Source organism: Salvelinus namaycush, chromosome 16 (assembly GCF_016432855.1).
Source record: "Salvelinus namaycush isolate Seneca chromosome 16, SaNama_1.0, whole genome shotgun sequence".
NCBI classification, from domain to species: domain Eukaryota; kingdom Metazoa; phylum Chordata; class Actinopteri; order Salmoniformes; family Salmonidae; genus Salvelinus; species Salvelinus namaycush.
Genome location: NC_052322.1, coordinates 20,530,123 through 20,549,557, shown reverse-complemented (window position 1 = coordinate 20,549,557; position 19,435 = coordinate 20,530,123). Strand labels below are relative to the sequence as shown.

Sequence of the window (19,435 nt, the reverse complement as noted above, 5' to 3'; positions counted from 1 at the left end):
ACTAAAACTTAAAAGAGACTTCTTAGTTAGACCACGAAATAGAAGCAACGCCATTCAACCGTGATCATCATCATGGGCTAGATAAAAGGGGGACTGTAATTGTCCATTTCCTGCTTTGAGTCTTTGTGTGCATATAACACATTGTAGAAGGCAGAAGAGAAACCCCCTGCGTCATTTCAACTTGTTATTGACTTACAGTCCGTGCCTGTTTGAGGAAGAGGACAGCCAGGCACATCAATGATCAGCTCCTCTTTGGTACTAAGTGGATATTCTGAGAGGGAACTATGAGTCTGGGATCTAAGTGTAAAGGAGTTCAGGGGTACAGTCCCAGCTCTCTGCTGAGCCCACAGGAGAATGAGAGGCTGGAGGACCTCCTGGGGAGGAGGTGTGCTGTAAGTCCTTCCTGGGAATCAAGGAGGGAGGGGATAATTGGTATATTTGGTTGGTGTTTGGTATGTAGGAAGCTATCTGGTTGAATGATTGGTACTAGGAAACTGGACGGTTGGTGTTTGGTATGTAGGAAGCTATCTGGTTGAATGATTGGTACTAGGAAACTGGACGGTTGGTGTTTGGTATGTAGGAAGCTATCTGGTTGAATGATTGGTACTAGGAAACTGGACGGTTGGTGTTTGGTATGTAGGAAGCTATCTGGTTGAATGATTGGTACTAGGAAACTGGACGGTTGGTGTTTGGTATGTAGGAAGCTATCTGGTTGAATGATTGGTACTAGGAAACTGGACGGTTGGTGTTTGGTATGTAGGAAGCTATCTGGTTGAATGATTGGTACTAGGAAACTGGACGGTTGGTGTTTGGTATGTAGGAATCTATCTGGTTGAATGATTGGTACTAGGAAACTGGATGGTTGGTGTTTGGTATGTAGGAAGCTATCTGGTTGAATGATTGGTACTAGGAAACTGGATGGTTGGTGTTTGGATGGTTAGTATGTAGGAAACAATATGACTGGTGTTTTGAGTGTTTGGTATGTAGGAGAGTGTTTGTTTGGTGTTTGGGTGTTTGGTATGTAGGAGAGTGTTTGTTTGGTGTTTGGGTGTTTGGTATGTAGGAGAGTGTTTGTTTGGTGTTTGGGTGTTTGGTATGTAGGAGAGTGTTTGTTTGGTGTTTGGGTGTTTGGTAAAGGAAACTATATGGTTGGTGTGCTACTGCAGATTGGTGTGGGGTTATGAGGGTACTTTAAAGGCACGGCCACACCGGTAGCGTTTGCCAGCCGAGAGTACTTAGCGAGAGAATATGTATCAACTCTAAACACAGGTTATGGTATATCTGTGAATTCTAACCTTTTATCAGTTTTCCTGTGTGTCAATTTCCTCAGGCTGTGGACAAAAAATGTTTTTTACATCTTCTTTGTATACAGTAAGATATGATTGGGCAATCTTCTGGTCGCCAGTGCTTCAGCCTCATCCTTATTGTTTATCTTTTTCAGGGACTGAATTAACCATTCGTACTGTTGCTCTGCTATGTTTATATAGTGCATTGGCAATGGCATTTGATGTAACGTGGACATTTGGTAACTTTAAAAGTAATCTATTGTTAGAAATTCAAACAATTAAATTACATTTTGCATGTACACCAAGAGCCTCTACGCAATGACTTTAAAACAGACATGAGTGAATTACAGGAAATGCTGGTGTAAACCACTTCCTCTGGTAACAGAATCAGAGGCAGCAGTTAAACTCAGTCACATATGAGTATGTGCAGTATGCTTTTTTTTCACATTCCAACTTCCTGGTTTCTGAGGTAGGCCTAAGCCTGCAGTGGTAGCTGATAATTCTAGCAAAACACAAGATCTAAAAAGTCCTACTACAGAAAATGTGATGACATTAATGGGGCAGGTGTTTGCTCTGGCAACTACCCAATAACTTTCCGAACCACAACAGAGTACCAAGCAGCAGATTGTAAGTTCGTATCACAGGTAACTTGGCTCTGTATAGTCGACTCCTGATAAATGCAATGACTTCCAATTGTCCTAAATGTTTGCTCTTAACCTGAGCACAGCCTGTCCAGAGTAAAATCATCTATAGTCAGTATTTGAATTGCACTTTTCCGATGTGCACTTATCAGGAGCCAACATATAAACTAATTCCATACCCTGTGTGTGTGTGTGTGTGTGTGTGTGTGTGTGTGTGTGTGTGTGTGTGTGTGTGTGTGTGTGTGTGTGTGTGTGTGTGTGTGTGTGTGTGTGTGTGTGTGTGTGTGTGTGTGTGTGTGTGTGTGTGTGTGTGTGTGTGTGTCTGTGTGTGTGTCTGTGTGTGTGTCTGTGTCTGTGTCTGTGTGTGTGCGCGTATGCATGTGTGTAGTCCCTGGCCACGGCTGTGGTGCAACTGTATATGGCCCTGCCACATAGTCCCACCTGCTGGAGCCTGCAGCACACTGGGGTGGCCTGCTTCACCAAGGACAACCATCGTCGCTCCTACTTCATACGCTTCTTCGATGTCAAGGTAACAGGAATATGTAACGTCAGCTATAATGATGGAGAATATCAATCAATCATATTTCTTTAAAAAGCCATTTTTACATTAGCAGTTGTCACAAAGTGTATATAGTAACCCAGTCTAGATAAGGATCCTTTGTTGAGTTTACCATGAGCTGAGAGCCTGAAGGATCAGTTGTAATATTGTCCACTGTTGAGTTTACCATGAGCTGAGAGCCTGAAGGATCAGTTGTAATATTATCCACTGTTGAGTTTACCATGAGCTGAGAGCCTGAAGGATCAGTTGTAATATTGTCCACTGTTGAGTTTACCATGAGCTGAGAGCCTGAAGGATCAGTTGTAATATTGTCCACTGTTGAGTTTACCATGAGCTGAGAGCCTGAAGGATCAGTTGTAATATTGTCCACTGTTGAGTTTACCATGAGCTGAGAGCCTGAAGGATCAGTTGTAATATTATCCACTGTTGAGTTTACCATGAGCTGAGAGCCTGAAGGATCAGTTGTAATATTGTCCACTGTTGAGTTTACCATGAGCTGAGAGCCTGAAGGATCAGTTGTAATATTATCCACTGTTGAGTTTACCATGAGCTGAGAGCCTGAAGGATCAGTTGTAATATTATCCACTGTCAGTTTAAGCTACAGTTATGCTAACAGTTGTTTTTTCCCCAGAAAGGACAGCTGACCTGGGAGCAGGAGCTCTATAACCAAATGGTCTACCACAGCCCCCGACCCTTCTTCCACGCATTTGCTGCAGATGTAAGCAAAACATGAATATGCCCTGGATACTCATGATGATGGCTTGATTGTAAATCCAAAGTTGAGTGATTGTCCATTTTGTATTTCTCCTTCTGCAAATGTATGCCAAGATATGTCATAGTTCACTCCAATACAATGCAGGACTGCCAAGTGGGGCTGAACTTTGTGAATGAACAAGAGTCTGAAACATTCCTACGTACAGTGGAAGACAAGATAAACCAGAGAAACTGTCAAGGTCAGGTCATTTGTTGTAGGATCCAGGACAGAAACATTGTGTTGCGTTGTTTGTCATGTTTGAAATAATACACACTACTGTTCAAAAGTTTGGGGTTACTTAAATGTCCTTGTTTTTAAAAGAAAAGCAAAAAACAATTGTCCACTAAAATAACATCAAATTGATCAGAAATACAGTGTAGACATTGTTAATGTTGTAAATGACTATTGTAGCTGGAAACGGCTGATTTTTAATGGAATATCTACATAGGCGTACAGAGGCCCATTATCAGCAACCATCACTTCTGTGTTCCAATGGCACGTTGTGTTAGCTAATCCAAGTTTATTATTTTAAAAGGCTAATTGATCATTAGAAAACCCTTTTGCAATTATGTTAGCACAGCTGAAAACTGTTGTTCTGATTAAAGAAGCAATAAAACTGGCCTTCTTTAGACTAGTTGTCAGCGATTGGGTGCAGAGATGTAGCGGAGTCAGGCGCAGGACACAGTTTAGAGTAAAACAACTGAGTTTACTCAATAAAACAAACACGCAATATTCCAACAAGGAAAATACAAAACTAACACCTACAACAATTCACTAAGACACCAACAATCACGGACAGAACAGAAAGGTATGCCAGAGGGTTAAATAAGGAACATGATATGGGAATTGAAACCAGGTGTGTGTAATACAGACAAAACAAAACGAAAATGAAACATGGATCGGTGGTGACTAGAAAGCCGGTGAAGTCGACCGCTGAACACCACCCGAACAAGGAGAGGGGCCGACTTCGGCGGAAGTCATGACACTAGTTGAGTGTTTGGAGCATCAGCATTTGTGGGTTCGATTACAGGCTCAAAATGGCCAGAAACAAAGACTTTCTTCTGAAACGCGTCAGTATATTCTTGTTCTGAGAAATTAAGGCTATTCCATGCAAGAAATTGCCAAGAAACTGAAGATCTCGTACAACGCTATGTACTACTCCCTTCACTGAACAGCGCAAACTGGCTCTAACCAGAATAGAAAGAGGAGTGGGATGCCCCGGTGCACAACTGAGCAAGAGGACAAGTATATTAGAGTGTCTAGTTTGAGAAACAGACGCCTCACAAGTCCTCAACTGGCAGCTTCATTAAATAGTACCCACAAAACACCAGTCTCAACGTCAACAGTGAAGAGGCGACTCCGGATGCTGGCCTTCTAGGCAGAGTTCCTCTGTCCAGTGTCTGTGTTCTTTTGCCCATCTTCATCTTTTCTTTTTATTGTCCAGTCTGGGATATGTCTTTTTCTTTGCAACTCTGCCTAGAAGGCCAGCATCCCCGAGTCGCCTCTTCACTGTTGACGTTGAGACTGGTGTTTTAGCTAACAACGTGCCATTGGAACACAGGAGTGATGGTTGCTGGTAATGGGCCTCTGTACGCCTATGTAGATATTCCATTAAAAATCTGCCGTTTCCAGCTACAATAGTCATTTACAACATTAACAATGTCTACACTGTGTTTCTGATCAATTTGATGTTATTGTAATGGACAAAAAATTTGCTTTTCTTTCAAAAACAAGGACATTTCTAAGTGACCCCAAATTTTTGAACGGTAGTATATCTCTGATACTGGAAAACAGAACAAATATTGTAAGGTGTGTTTCCATAGAGGTTAGCTGTGGCTTTTCAAAGGAAAAGGTTGTGGTGGAGATGAGAAGACATTATCTAAACTGACATCCTCTCGTTTCCTGTTCCCTTATTTTCTCCTTCTCACAGTCTCAGAGAAGAAGCAGCGCCCCCTGCCTTCCACTGGTAAGACTGACATACTAATACTACAGACATTTTGAGGTGGGTGTCTGAAGTAATCACTGAAGAATCCTTTTCCTTTTCTTAATATGTGTGTTTTACTAACAGACAGAGGTAAAGGTGAGTATCCCTTATCCCATTGTACGTGTTATACCCCAGGCACCAGTACTAACTGACCCAATATGTAAACATGCAATGTGTTTCATACATGTACACATCAATTGTAATCCAGGATCTGGGAGTCCCGCTTCTCCCTCTGTGGCCACCATAGACATTCAGAACCCAGACATCCAGGCTTCACGCTACCGCTCCGTCACACCTGTGCCTGCTCCTGCCTTTGTCAGTAAGGGAAAAAAGGACAAGAAGAAGGACAAGAAGAAGGGCAGTAAACTCTCCAAAGCAGACATTGGAGCACCCAGTGGGTTTACGTGAGTGGATACTAAGCACACACATATAAGCAGGCGGTAAAATAAAGCCTTAATAAGCTATCACAATACATGTAGTTACATGACACCTATCATCAAATTGTCTGTCCTCAATTTGTTTCATTTACAAACCAGGAAAGAATCCAAGCTTGCCACTCATACCTTTCTAAGGTACTCACTCAGGTGTATGTTCCTCTCCCTCTCTCTCCTCTCCTCCTCAGACACGTGAGTCATGTGGGCTGGGACCCCAACAACCTGGACCCTGACCTGAAGAAGCTGCTGTCCTGTGCCGGGATCAGTGAGGCTGAGCTGAAGGATGAGGAGACCTCCCAACTCATCCAACAAGTTATCGAGAACTCAGGCGGCATGGAAGCAGTCAAAAAGGCCATGCACACTGGTAAGTGTCATTCTGAGAGTCTGTCTCCTGGTCTAGAGTTACCAACTTCCTCACTTTTTATAACTAACTGTAAATCCATCTCTTTTTGTAATCCAATAAATTGGCATTTTTTTCATCCCATGGCATATAGATCCTGGGCTTCCTCACCCTCCGCCTGGTAGACAGGGTTCTCTACCTCCCGTACCAGGCAGCTGTTCCTCCTCTCCTGCCCCCCCTCCTCCACGGGGGGGTCGCTCCGGCCCCCTGCCCCCTCCCCCAGGACAGGCAGGGCGAGGCCCACCCCCCTCCCATCCCCCTCCATCACGTGGAGCCCTGCCACCTCCACCCCCCTCAAGCGGCCGAGGCGGACTCCCACCCCCTCCACCCTCTGTGTCCTATACTTCTCCTCCCCCTCCCCCTGGCCACCAGCGCTCCATGCCTGTCCCTCCTCCACCTCCTCCCCCGCCTCCCCCAGCCCAGAGCTCTGGAGACTTTACTCCTCCTCCACACCGCTGTAAAGGTCCCCCACCACCTGCTCCTGCATCTACAGGAGAATGTGAAGGAGGTGGAAGAGGAGCTCTGCTGGACCAGATCCGCCTGGGGAGGAAGCTCAAAAACGTAAACTAAACTTTGTTATTCAAATGCAGAAATTGTCTTTGTCAATGAGAGTGAAGTCTATATATTTCAGTTTACATGATCATTGACCTTTGACCTTTGTGTCCCAGGTCACAGACAGTCCTGAGTCACCTCCGCCTACCGAGACAGACTCAGAGGGCATCGTAGGAGCTCTGATGATGGTCATGCAGAAGAGGAGTAAAGTCATCCACTCCTCTGGTAAACACCTTCTCATCCTAATCTATCATTCATTCATTAATGTATTATATTCCATCTACAAATGTGTAAAATAAACCAAATGCATTGTGGTTCATCCTCATGTATCTAAAAAATAAATTCCAGCATAACAGACATAAGTCTCTTTTGTTTCAGATGAAGGTGAAGAAGAAGGAGGTTATGATGATGAAGATGACGATGAGTGGGACGACTGATAAGTGCATTCCATCCTGTATTATTTTCCACTCTGTAACCATGGACTCAACAGTCTGGTTGATCCGGTTAATCTCATTTGTGTTGGTGTTTTTGTATCAGTTGCTGACTGGAAGGTGACTCACGAAGATTTACATCAGAAGAATGCTACAGATAAGGATTGTGTGAAAGTCCCAAATGTGAGAGAAATCAACAGAACGTAAGACAGAGAAACGATTGATGGGATCACATATGTTTATATTTGTCGTTCAAACGTTTCCAGTTTAGGACTCATGCTGAGTATGTACAACACATTACAGTATGTTGCTGTACAACACATTACAGTATGTTGCTGTACAACACATTACAGTATGTTGCCGTACTACACATTACAGTATGTTGCTGTACTACACATTACAGTATGTTGCCGTAATACACATTATAGTATGTTGCTGTACTACACATTACAGTATGTTGCTGTACTACACATTACAGTATGTTGCTCAATATCATTAGAAAATATGGTGAGGTCTTCTTCACAGTCTTCTTTATACCTGTTCCCATTAAAAGTGACAATTTGATATTGCTGGAATGTAGTATTATAATGTAATACAAAGATTATGCACACATAGGATTTACCGTCTTATTCTTCTACATGTAGATATTATCTGTTTTGTTGAAAGATCCCTCACTTCCCTTTCAATACACCACCGTCCACGCACACAATTCAAAGAATACTGTATAGCCATGAGTCCTCAAACAAACATAGGTCACAAAGGTGTTAGAGAGAACAAGAGAGTCACCACAATTACAATATCACATATGGTATTAGTAGACAAATACACACATACATGTACATCACACCAAAACATTATCGCTCAACATTGAACAGCAAAATGTACACATTTCCAACAGAATAAAGCGTGCAAAGGCAAATGTTTATCAATTGTCTTATATCATAACCATTAAACATTAATAAACCATGGATCTATTATGATCCTAAAATATATACACGTATCAATATATTACATTTCTATACTGAGATACTGGCTTGTGTGAGGGTTGGTATCACATGTCATTCAGTGTACAAAGAGAGATGAAACTCATGTTTGGTGTCAAACATGGATCTCTAGTCTACCACAGGAGTGTCCTAGCTGGCTAGTGTTGGAAGTCCAGTCCTCTATCCTCCTTGGGTCTCCTGGCTCTCTGTGTGTCTCCTGCTGATGCGTTTAGGCTGTTGCTCCTCCGGCTCTTGCTCCTGGCTCTCTGTGTGTCTCCTGGAAGTGCGTTTGGGCTGTTGCTGCTTGTGCCTCAGCTGCTCCCAGTAGGACTGACAGTACTGGTGGATCAGCCTGATCTCCGGCTGGGACAGGGTGTCTGTGAAAGGGGGGGTTGGAAGGACCCTCTGCTGCTTGGGGTCATGTTGTCTCCCCCGTCCAGTGGGAGGGCTGTTGGAGGTCATGGCCTCGTTGTCAGGGGAGGTGAGGGCCAGCACGATGTCTCGGTCCAGAATGCGCAGCGACACCCGGGCCACAGTGTGTTTGAAGTTGTTCTCTGTGGCCAGGCAGTGGTAGAGCCCAGCATCCGATTGGCTGAGGGACTTCAGAAGGATCCCATGGGGTGTCTTCAGATACTCTCTGTCCCGGTTGAGCTGAGGGGTGAGGGGGAGAGAGAGTTATGGTAGTGAGGGGGAGAGAGAGTGTTGTGGTAGTGAGGGGGAGAGTTACGGTAGTGAGGGGGAGAGAGAGTGTTGTGGTAGTGAGGGGGAGAGAGTGTTATGGTAGTGAGGGGGAGAGAGAGTGTTATGGTAGTGAGGGGGAGAGAGAGTGTTATGGTAGTGAGGGGGAGAACAAGGTCCACATCTGCCTCATTTGTATTTCAAAAGTGATTGACTATTTCTCTATAGATATTTTTGAACTGAAATAACATTGGCTGACCATTAATACTATTAATATCTACAAGAAAGACTCCCGAGTGGAGCAGCAGTCTAAGGCACTGCATCCCAGTGCTAGAGGCATTACTACAGACCCTGGTTCAATTCCAGGCTGTATCATAACTGGCAGTGATTGGGAGTCCCATAGGGCAGGGCACAAATGGCCCAGCGTCGTCCGGGTTAGGGTTTGGCCAGGGTAGGCCGTCATTGTAAATTAGAATGGGTCCTTAAATGTCTTGCCTAGTTAAATAAAGGTTAAATAAAAAATTAACGTATGTTTATTTAGTCAATCAAACATGGATAACCCCTGTGTAAACTGCTCCAACAGCTCAAGTGTAACCTATAAATGTGGTATGAATTTGATATTTTAATAATACTGGTCTCTTTTCAAAGAGCAGAAATAGATGCATGCATTTTCCTCCTTACCGCTTTCCTCCTTCCTTCTCTCTGATAGAGCCACTTGACTGTAGCCTGAGGAGAGCGAGGCTGACACTCCAGGAAGGTACTGCTCCCCTCCACACCAAACTGGACTGTCTCTCTCGGACGATTCTCCACTGAAGGAGGGAAGGAGGAAGAGAGAGAGAGAAAGAGGGAGAGAGAGAGAAAGAAAGAAGGAGATTATCTTAAATGCCAGTTATTTGCTAATGTTTTAATTATTACATGATTTGATTTTGTCACTGAATTCTGCTAAAATATTTTTTTTTAAGTGTTTTGTCTAACCTTTGGCATTGAAGCCTCTGCACTGTCGCAGTGGATCCCCATGTTTCACATCCTGTCTTCTGCTCCTCCTGAGTGAGAGAGACAGAGCAGAGTTCATCCAACACATTTCACAAGCACAGAAATGAATTCAGTCACTCACACATTTATTCAGACAGACAGACACAGTGAAGGACTAATAAAGCTTTATGACACTCCTTCCCTGTCAATATCAGATGAGGGGTTGTGGTGTGTGTTGTGTTGGTGTGTGTTGTGGTCCTGACCTCTTGGTGGCGGGGGTGAAAGCGGAGCAGCTCTCCCCGTCCCAAGCGCAGTAAGGGTCCCGTGCCAGACAGCAGTCGGAACAGGCCCTCCCATATACCCCACAACGATGCAGAGATACCTGGGTAAGCCCTGCCTCCGATGACACGTACAGCTGTTGCTATAGTGACAGAATGAAAACAAGAGCTCAGCATCAACAATATCTCTTTAGTGTTTCCTGTCGATGAAGAAAGAGAGAGTTCAGCTTACCCTTTTAGATGAGATCTTCATTGTTTTAACAGCAGCACGTGTCTGTAATTAAATGCATCGTGTCACATAAGGATCAACAAAGCGTAACCATTGAACGAATGTCCAAGGACAGTGGTTAGAGACTTTTGCTATAATGTAAACAACATTTAGAGAAATCATATAGGCACACCCTGAAAACCTCCACTTCCTCCAGGGTGAGCTCCTCCATGGTGCTCGGGTCCTTGGGTAAAACTATGACCTTTTGGACAGTGCCACGATCTGGAACAAGAGAGGTCTGATGTCACCATGTCGAATTTGGACAAAAGACAAAATGTGAAATTCCAACATGCAATGAAGTCCTTCAGTCAGCCAATTGCCCTGGGACAGAGAGACACTCACCTGTGCCCAGGAAGAGCACCTCGTATCGGGCGTCCACTGCGTCCACCTGGTCCACCACCAGGGCTGTGAAGCGGTAGTCCACCCCAGTCCTCACCACTAGGGGGCGACGGTGGATAGGGTACACAGGGTGGTACATGAGGGGATGGGCTCGCATGAAGTTCACTGCCTCGTCTGAGAAGTCCTTAGAGGTGCGAATGCCCGGGGTGAATGTTCCTCCTGGACACTAGAATTATATATAGTGAGTAACACAGAGACCGAGAGAGACAGAGAGAGACAGAGAGAGTGTAAGCAATGCGTTTCACTATTGGAAAGAGGTGACAGTTGATGGGATGTATATATATGGATTGTTTGCAGTGAGTAACTGGTCTGAACCTACTGTGCCAGGGCGAGGGTAGGGAATCTTGCCCGTGTAGGCTGTCCACTGGTAGTTATGACCATGTTTGTGGGAGAAGGGTCCATTGAAGACGTTGCGGATGTCAGCCATGGAGTACACACAGACTGCTGAGCCCTTGAACACAGAGCTGGGAGAGAAAGAAGGTAAAAAAAGGGAGGGGGAATGCAGTCAGCATCAACCAGTGAAGTGGAGGAGGGAGAAGAGAGAGGTAAACCAACAGGTACTAGATGAGAGTAGAAAAGCATTGAGGAGTGAGAACAAAGCAGGCCTTTAGAGAGAAGGGAAACTTCTACGTATAACAGGTGATGTAAGACAGATACAATGATGACCTACCCAGCAGTTGTGAAGAGGGCATAGACCACAGGGTTGCGTTCATCTTGCGTGGGCTGGATGAAAACATCCCCTGAAAGGATGACGAAAGAGACAGAAATTATTTTCCTGTAGAATTGATGAAGGATTCACTGCCATAGACAACTAAGGATCTCTAAATCTTTATCTAAATCAATAAATCTTTCACTGAGGTCTGTCTCACTCAATTCGTCAAACAAGGTCTCCACCCCATCTTCTCCGATCACAGAGCACACCAGGCGGGCTTTCAGGAAGGTGGTCCATCTGTTCACCAGGGACTTCTGACCCCCCTCATCATTCTGGGAAGAGGGAATGTAAAGGATGGAAGAGGTAAGGGAAGGCTGTTTCCGTAGACACTTTTTTTTTTACCCTTAACAATTCCCCCATTCACAATGTTGTCCATAATGTTGCAGTCAGACTATAATTATGTACGTAATGAAAGTAATAGAGTTAATAAGAGTCTATAGAACAGTGGCATAGCGCCGTTTCACAGGGCCACCCTGCTAGGTCCGAGCAAGGCCTTCTCACCAGACACACTCGTCCCACTCTGGCCAGCACACTGGGGCTGGCCCCTCCCCCTGCATCCAGACTCTTCTCCCGGAAGAAGAAGTAGAGTTTATCATCATTCCTCTCGGAGCTGTCAGGGATCTGCTGGATCTGAATGAACACGGGCTCTGAGACGGACGGAGAGAGAGAGGAACGGAGTGATGAAAGAAAGAGAAACCTGCAGCATTAGCAGCAGTTTGCCATGTTTTCTTAGAGCCATATCTCGCTGGTTCGTATCTGGCTTGAAGGACCATGAAAAAAAATGGCAACATTTTGGGAATGCACCCTTACAAGATGGCAGTCTTTTTCAGGGTAGTAACTCACCATTGAGCCACTTGGAGTCATACTGCTCTGTCCTGACTGTTGTTCTGCCCCCCATGGTCCTAAAGAGGGCTGCGTCTGTCCCCATGAAGTCTACATGGACCCCCGCATACAGATTCCCATCTGCAGATGAGAAGAAAGGAGGAAGAGAAAGAGATGGAGAGGAGAGGTTAGGAAACGGTGAAAGTGGGAGGGGAGACTTCCCCAATTTTGGGCAGTCTACTAAGTGTATGCACAAGTGAGGTGAAGCTTACCGATTAGAGCAGCAATGTTCTCCTGGGAAGGGTCGTAGGAACATTTGCCCTTCCCTGATTCCGTAAATCCAGGAACTAGCCTGAACACATAGTCCTGGAAAGAGAGAGACCAGAAAGGCCATATAAGTATCAAATGTATTGAAATGGCAAAAGGTATAGTGAAAAATAGCTCAAATCTGAGCCCTAGTTTTGAGTACCACAGTTTTGAGAAATCCGAGCTGCTGGTCGTGAAGATGCACAGATATGCTGCAGTTAATTGTCTTTTATAATGATTTTGGGCATATTGAACCTCTCACCTCTGCCTTCCAGCCTCTGTTGATAAAGGTGCAGATAGGTTGGTAGGCTCCAGTTCCACAGGTGTACAGATGGGTGCGGTTCCATGGCTCTATCATACGCACAAAGTTTGCACACTCACCCTGGTGTGTGTACACAGACATGGAAATGCTATCAATTGTTGGTGTATGAAAATTCTCTTTCAAAACTGTGAAATAAGGGGACATCATTAGTTAATACTGTAAGGTAGAGGGGCCAGGGTTCTTTTTTACAAAGACAATGCATTCTCACCTGTCCTCCTTTTCCTGTCATCCGACATTCCCCTCTTCTCTTGTCAGAGGTTGGCCAATGGATCTGTCAGAGACAAATGATACCAGACATTACAGGATCATTTTACTTGAGGTCTTTTACTATGGGGCGGCAGGTAGCCTAGTGGTTAGAGCGTTGGTCCAGTAACCGAAAAGTTGCTGGATCAAATCCCCGAGCTGACGAGGTAAAAATCTGTCGTTCTGCCCCTGAACAAGGCAGTTTCCCGGTAAACCGTCGTTGTCAATAAGAATTTGTTCTTAACTGACTTGCCTGGTTAAATAAAAAAAATACTACCACATTAAACTGTGATAAAGTTATGCATACACAGGAAAGATTCCTCCAGTCTCATTGGCCTTTTTGAGGGAGTTGTGGTTATGTGTGTTCTTACTATGAGGGGCTCCTTGTTGACGTTGTGCATATCCAGGGCCACCAGGTACTCCCGGCTGCCCAGGTAGAGACGGCCCTGGTCCTGGTCCATCAGCAGGATGCGGTAGTCACTGGTGTTGAAGGAGAAGGAGAAGGGACGGACTGCTCTGGTGTCCAACAACTCTGCGGAGGAGAGAGACGCATAGATGCACAAATATGCATAGACACACACAGGGACACAACGTTAGTGTAAATCATATGCAAAATAAGTTCTGTAGCAGATGAGAATGGTACAATCTTAATATTCAGCAGGGGAAGCCATGAGCTCTTTCTGTTTATTGCCTTGAATCTTTCCCATGCAGTTTCCCTGATAACAACTACAAGTGCTTTATTTCTCACTATCAGCAGCATTTACAAAACATAGACTACTAACACCAAGAGAAAATGTGCAAATGACTAAATATGTAACTTCTCAGGACGTATTCCAGAGGCTTTTAAGATTTCAATATTTCATGTGTTCCAAGCTTCTGATTGAGTTTGTGGCATTGACTGAATGTACTGTGCAACTTTATGGATGCTAATGCAGGTCTCTGAGGACACACGGTATGAGGAACTCTAAGTAAACCCTTTAAACCAGGTCTGTTCTGTGACCCACTCTCTGATGGCGCATTTCCCCAGCATGTTCCGTCTCTCTCTTCCACCCGAGTGATTTACACAAAAGGCTCCGAATTTTCTCTTTCCTTCTATGCGGAACGGCACCCGTGTCGCACTGGGCCATGGCTCTGGCGGACCTGCTCTGACTTGGAGCCAAGGCAGCCTGCATTTACATAACAATGACCAACTGAACGTTAAAACCTTCTCACAAAGCAACAGTCTTGAACGATGCAGAGGTTGTTGATTCTGCTCGCCACAAATCTTTATCATCACACTCCTGAGGGAAACACAATAACACTAGAGATCACATGAACATAAAACACTGGTGTGTGAGTAAGTCTTAATGGAAAAGCACCATGAATGAGTTTTACACCCATTCATTCAGAGACAAGAGATGTCACATCTCCCCGTATCAGGCCATCATAATTACTATATTTACTGGAGCTGCCCTCTTGGCCAGGTCTCCCTTGTAAAATAAAGTATCTTGACCTTAATGGTTAAATAAAGGTTCAATAAAACTGATCTACAGTGGCTAGAAACAGTATGTGAACCCTTTGGAATTACCTGGATTTCTGCATAAAATTGGTCATCAAATTTGTCACCACAATAGACAAACATATGTGCTTAAACTAATAACACAAAATGATTGTATTTTTCTTGTCGATATTGAATACATCATTTAAACATTCACAGTGTAGGTTGGAAAAAGTATGTGAACCCCTAGGCTAATGACTTCTCCAAAAGTTAATTGGAGTCAGGAGTCAGCTAACCTGGAGTCTAATCAATGAGACAAGATTGGATATGTTGGTTAGAGCTACCTTGCCCTATAAAAAACACTCACAAAATTTGAGTTTGCTATTCACAAGAAGCATTACCTTATTTGAACCATGCCTCAAAAAAAAAGAGATCTCAGAAGACCTAAGATTAACTTGCATAAAGCTGGAAACGGTTACAAAAGTATCTCTAAAAGCCTTGATATTCATCAGTCAACGGTAAGACAAAAAAATAAAAATTCACCTCTATTTAACCAAGTAGGCCAGTTGAGAACAAGTTCTCATTTACAACTGCGACCTGGCCAAGCTAAAGCAAAGCAGTGCGACACAAACAACAACACAGACTTACACATGGAATAAACAAACATACAGTCAATAACGCAATAGAAAAATCTATATACAGTGTGTGCAAATGTAGTAAGATTAGGGAGGTAAGGCAATAAATAGGCCATAGTGGCGAAATAATTACAATTTAGCATTAACACGGGAGTGATAGATGTGCAGATGATGATGTGCAAGTAGAGATACCGGGGTACAAAAGAGCAAAAATAAATAACAATACGGGGATGAGGCAGTTGGGTGGGCTATTTACAGATGGGCTGTGTACAGGTGCAGTGATCGGTAAGCTGCTCTGACAGCTGATGCTTAAAGTTAGTGAGGGAGATATAAGTCGTGAAGCTGTCTATAAATGGAGAAAGTTCAGCACTGAATGCTCAATGAGGTTAAGAAGAATCCTAGAGTATCAGCTAAAGACTTACAGAAATCTCTGGAACATGCTAACATCTCTGTTGATGAATCTACGATACGTAAAACACTAAACAAGAATGGTGTTCATGGGAGGACACCACGGAAGAAGCCACTGCTATCCCAAAAAAACATTGCCGCATGTCTGAAGTTTGCAAAAGTGCACCTGGATGTTCCAGCGCTACTGGCAAAGTATTCTGTGGACAGATGAAACTACAGTTGCGTTGTTTGGAAGGAACACACAATATGTGGAGAAAAAAAGGTACAGCACACCAACATCAAAACCTCATCCCAACTGTAAAGTATTGTGGAGGGAGCATCATGGTTTGGGGCTGCTTTGCTGCCCCAGGGCCTGGACAGCTTGCTATCATTTACGGAACAATGAATTCCCAAGTTTATCAAGACATTTTGCAGGAGAATGTTAGGCTATCTGTCCGCCAATTGAAGTCTGATCCGCAACTACAGAAAACGTTTGGCTGAGGTTATTGCTGCCAAAGGAGGGTCAACCAGTTAATAAATTCAAGGGTTCACATACTTTTCCCACCCTGCACTGTGAATGTTTACACGGTGTGTTCAATAAAGACATTAAAACATATAAATGTTTGTGTGTTATTAGTTTAAGCAGACTGTGTTTGTCTATTGTTGTGACCTACATGAAGATCAGATCAAATTTTATGACCAATTTATGCAGAAATCCAGGTATTTCCAAAGGGTTCACATACTTTTTCTTGCCACTGTATGTACAATAGCTTTTAAACGTGTATGTGCTATGATGTATTTACTAAGTACCGTAGAAACATGTGTAATCTATACAAAATCCCTCAGTTTGTCCATGTGGGACTTATGATGAATGTCCCATGGCATTTGACAAAGGTTTGTGAACAAACATCAGCATATGCACGTACTGTTTTAGCCTGGCCAGAGTAAGGACATCTGTGTTTACATCAAAGTGCTCTGCCGTCTTCCTTTGAGGTGACTGTTTGTCTGAATATGGTTAACAGGATGCAGTCAATGTGCCGCTAAAATAAGCTGCTGCGCAATCGGATCTGCTCCTGGCTGACACGGGATGGTTCTTAAAAGGTGGGGCAAGGTCCGGTTCTGTTCCTCCAAGGTAAACACAGGATAACAAGCCTCTCTGGCAAACGTCCATCTGCTCCGTCCACTGGGGCAAAGTGGACAGCACAGGCTAAAACTAGCAACATGCCAACACACACCCCCAGGTCCCGACACAGTGCATGGCCGCGCCCATCCTCATCGCCATAACAATGTGTTGGCACTATCTGATAAAAAAAACACTTCATGTATCTTCACACCTCATTTGATTCAGGTTAACCAGGTCCAGACATGAAAGACCTGAGACAAATGTCCCCGATCTGACCCTTTTAAAGTGTAAAATAAGTCCAAGTGAGGCTTTAAACCATTGCCTCCATAATGCAGAAGACAACCTAAAATCCATATTTCTCTGGCTCTATTTCTACCTGCCATTCTAGGTCACACATGTCAAACTCAGGTCCGAGTGTGTGCGGGGTTTCCCTCCTCCCTTGTACTTAATTGATAAATGAAGGTCACTGATTAGTATGGAACAACCTTCACCTGGTTGTCTAGGTCTTAATTAAAAAGAAAAAACAAGATCCAGCAGACACTAGGACCTCCATGGAATGAGTTTGACACCCCTGTCCTAGGTCACTGGAAACTTTTTTTTGTCCCTTCCTCAGACACAGTTCCCATCAACCAGGAAACACGAAGGGCCTTGATCATAGATCATATCATTTACAATCTTGATCCGGCATCTTTTCAGTGGTCCTCCTCTCCTCCTGCCCCACTCACCCAGTCCCAGTCCCAGTCTCTAAATCACGTCCATGGGAGGGAGTCACATGCACCCCTCCCCCGTCCCTCCCCAAAAACCCTCCTCCACAGGCGCCTTATGGAACAAAGAGAGTCCCTGTCGCAAACAATGAACAATCAATCTTTGGAATGTCAGAAAACACAGAGCAGGGGAGCAAATCCCGATTTTCCACCTATTCTTGGAAATGAAGTGGAGATGATTGGGTTTTAGGGGTGAGTGGGTGGATATGACTGACAAATGATATCAGTGAGATCTTTACACGGATTTGACTGACAAAATATATTAGTGAGATTTTTACACATTGGTTGCATTCATTGTGAAATCAACACCACTCTGTGAATGATGGAAGAGGGTGAGAGACAGTTACAGCAAGCAAACAATAAATGTAATATCATCCACAGCAATCCGATACAATCCAATATGCCAGCAATCTAATATAATACCATTTGGTTAGTTCACCACCAGTTCAGGCTTACCCTTACTATTAGCAACCATTATGCAAACACTGGTGTGTGGGCTTAACTTCTGTGACAAACTCTACCACATCACATTGCAACCAACTAAGCTTATATGTACTTGAACTACCGTAAACTACCGTAATTTCAATGAATACCCGAGGGTTTATTTGCTTAAATCCCTAAACACAACAGGAGCTTATTAGAGACAGGCTTCTACTTGAGCCAGGCTTCTATTTCCTTAATTAATGCACACAGCTTTTGCAAAAAAGAAAAATTCCAGCATTCACTTCCAGCATTTTAATCAATGTCTCAATTTCCTGCACTAATGTGTTATCATTTACACACTATGTCAAGTTTATTTTGTCTTAGTATCACTCTATTTCAAATATATATATTTTTCTTTACAGAATAATTATTCTCCTCCTTGACTGTGCATTTTCGGCAGTTATTACTTTCGCCACTGATCGCCAGACTATTTCTGTGGGTCTGTACTCCCGAAGTTGTTGACTGTTTTTGTGGTAGCCAGTTAGCCAGCAGTTCTCAGCTGTTAGCAGCCAAAGGCTAGCAGTTTCTTACTGAAGATTACTTAATTATTTAATGTCACAAATCTAACACTAAACCTCGTAAACAATTCATGGAAATGTATGGTAACAATTCCTTAAGACCCAGCTGTTATTTGAATAAGCAGATCGAATAATTGATTTTGGAGAATCTTTCTCATCTCTGTAGTTAAATGTTGTCATTGAATCATTAACATAAATCAAATACAAATGTTGTACTATGTTAATGAGGGCTTAGGGTGTGGGCTCAACTGTTATGAAGGGCACTAGAGACCACAACTTCCACCCCCCACTCAATGGCAACATCCACCTTTTGTTTTCTCTCATTAACTTTTTGCCAGTAGGCAGGATATAAGCTTTTTACATATGTATAAAAGAGGAAACATATGTGTGTGTATTTGTGTGCTTGCGTGTGTGTATGTGCATGTGTGCGTGCCTGCACGTGATTGTGTGCATGTAAACCACAAGACTTTCTGAGATCGCTGAAAGGTTCGCTAAGAACAACAAAAGCCAAAATAGAAAACATCTGAACCAAGCTATCCTGGAAGCCATGCCAGCTGACATATGAGCAGTGTCTGAGTGACCTTTGTTCTGGTCAAGTGACTCACCTTTGAAAGACAGGCGTATCCTTGGAGCAGACTGTTGGAGGCCTGAGGTACTGCAAATACAGAAACTCAACAGGAGGAGTAGGGCTCGAGTCGCTGTCTTGGCACTATCCATAGTAGAAACAGGTCTGAAAGATAATAATTCATTGTCACGTTTGTGTGTGTGTGTGAGAGAGGGAGACAGAGAGAAAGAAACCACTGTGTGATGTGAGATTGTGTGTGCCTGAGTGAGGGCATGGGAGACAGAATTCATAGACCTGTTTGTGCTAGACAGTCGTACTGAGACACACAGTAACAGTGAATTTCTTGCCTCATGCAGGAAATACAAAATTTTTGCTCTGAAAATAATGTGAAAACCATTTCTGACAGTTTAGGGGTGTTGTCAGGTAACTGTTTTACTTTTATGTAAGCATTCATTATGT

The 19,435-nt window shown here is 43.7% G+C and overlaps 2 protein-coding genes across 2 annotated transcripts; one reads left to right on the top strand and one right to left on the bottom strand.

Annotated features, from left to right (window-relative positions):
* The first annotated feature begins 51 nt into the window (after window positions 1-51).
* LOC120061160 (wiskott-Aldrich syndrome protein homolog) lies at window positions 52-8,025 on the top strand. Its single transcript, XM_039010742.1, has 10 exons — window positions 52-392; window positions 2,316-2,456; window positions 3,118-3,204; window positions 3,346-3,439; window positions 5,171-5,206; window positions 5,433-5,628; window positions 5,847-6,022; window positions 6,153-6,619; window positions 6,727-6,835; window positions 6,989-8,025. Exons 1-10 carry the CDS (start codon window positions 285-287, stop codon window positions 7,045-7,047), a joined length of 1,473 nt encoding a protein of 490 aa, XP_038866670.1. The 5' UTR covers window positions 52-284; the 3' UTR covers window positions 7,048-8,025.
* LOC120061557 (semaphorin-3F-like) lies at window positions 7,272-19,128 on the bottom strand. The gene is made up of 17 exons (XM_039011471.1): window positions 19,017-19,128; window positions 13,396-13,556; window positions 12,990-13,052; window positions 12,722-12,841; window positions 12,426-12,519; window positions 12,175-12,294; window positions 11,833-11,978; window positions 11,489-11,603; window positions 11,290-11,359; window positions 10,939-11,083; window positions 10,563-10,785; window positions 10,354-10,442; window positions 10,185-10,226; window positions 9,938-10,095; window positions 9,678-9,745; window positions 9,384-9,511; window positions 7,272-8,675 (listed from the first exon to the last, which is right to left on the bottom strand). Exons 1-17 carry the CDS (start codon window positions 19,126-19,128, stop codon window positions 8,205-8,207), a joined length of 2,325 nt encoding a protein of 774 aa, XP_038867399.1. The 3' UTR covers window positions 7,272-8,204.
* Between the last annotated feature and the right edge of the window lie 307 nt (window positions 19,129-19,435).

Excerpts from the sequence above, each read along its gene's own strand:
- LOC120061557 (XM_039011471.1), bottom strand. The coding sequence starts at position 19,128 with ATGGATAGTGCCAAGACAGCGACTCGAGCCCTACTCCTCCTGTTGAGT. Across the intron at positions 9,512-9,677 it reads CAGAGGCTTCAATGCCAAAG|TGGAGAATCGTCCGAGAGAG; the intron begins GTTAGACAAAAC and ends TCCCTCCTTCAG. Across the intron at positions 8,676-9,383 it reads GAGAAGGAAGGAGGAAAGCG|CTCAACCGGGACAGAGAGTA; the intron begins GTAAGGAGGAAA and ends CTCACCCCTCAG.
- LOC120061160 (XM_039010742.1), top strand. The coding sequence starts at position 285 with ATGAGTCTGGGATCTAAGTGTAAAGGAGTTCAGGGGTACAGTCCCAGC. Across the intron at positions 2,457-3,117 it reads TACGCTTCTTCGATGTCAAG|AAAGGACAGCTGACCTGGGA; the intron begins GTAACAGGAATA and ends TTTTTTCCCCAG. Across the intron at positions 3,205-3,345 it reads TCCACGCATTTGCTGCAGAT|GACTGCCAAGTGGGGCTGAA; the intron begins GTAAGCAAAACA and ends AATACAATGCAG.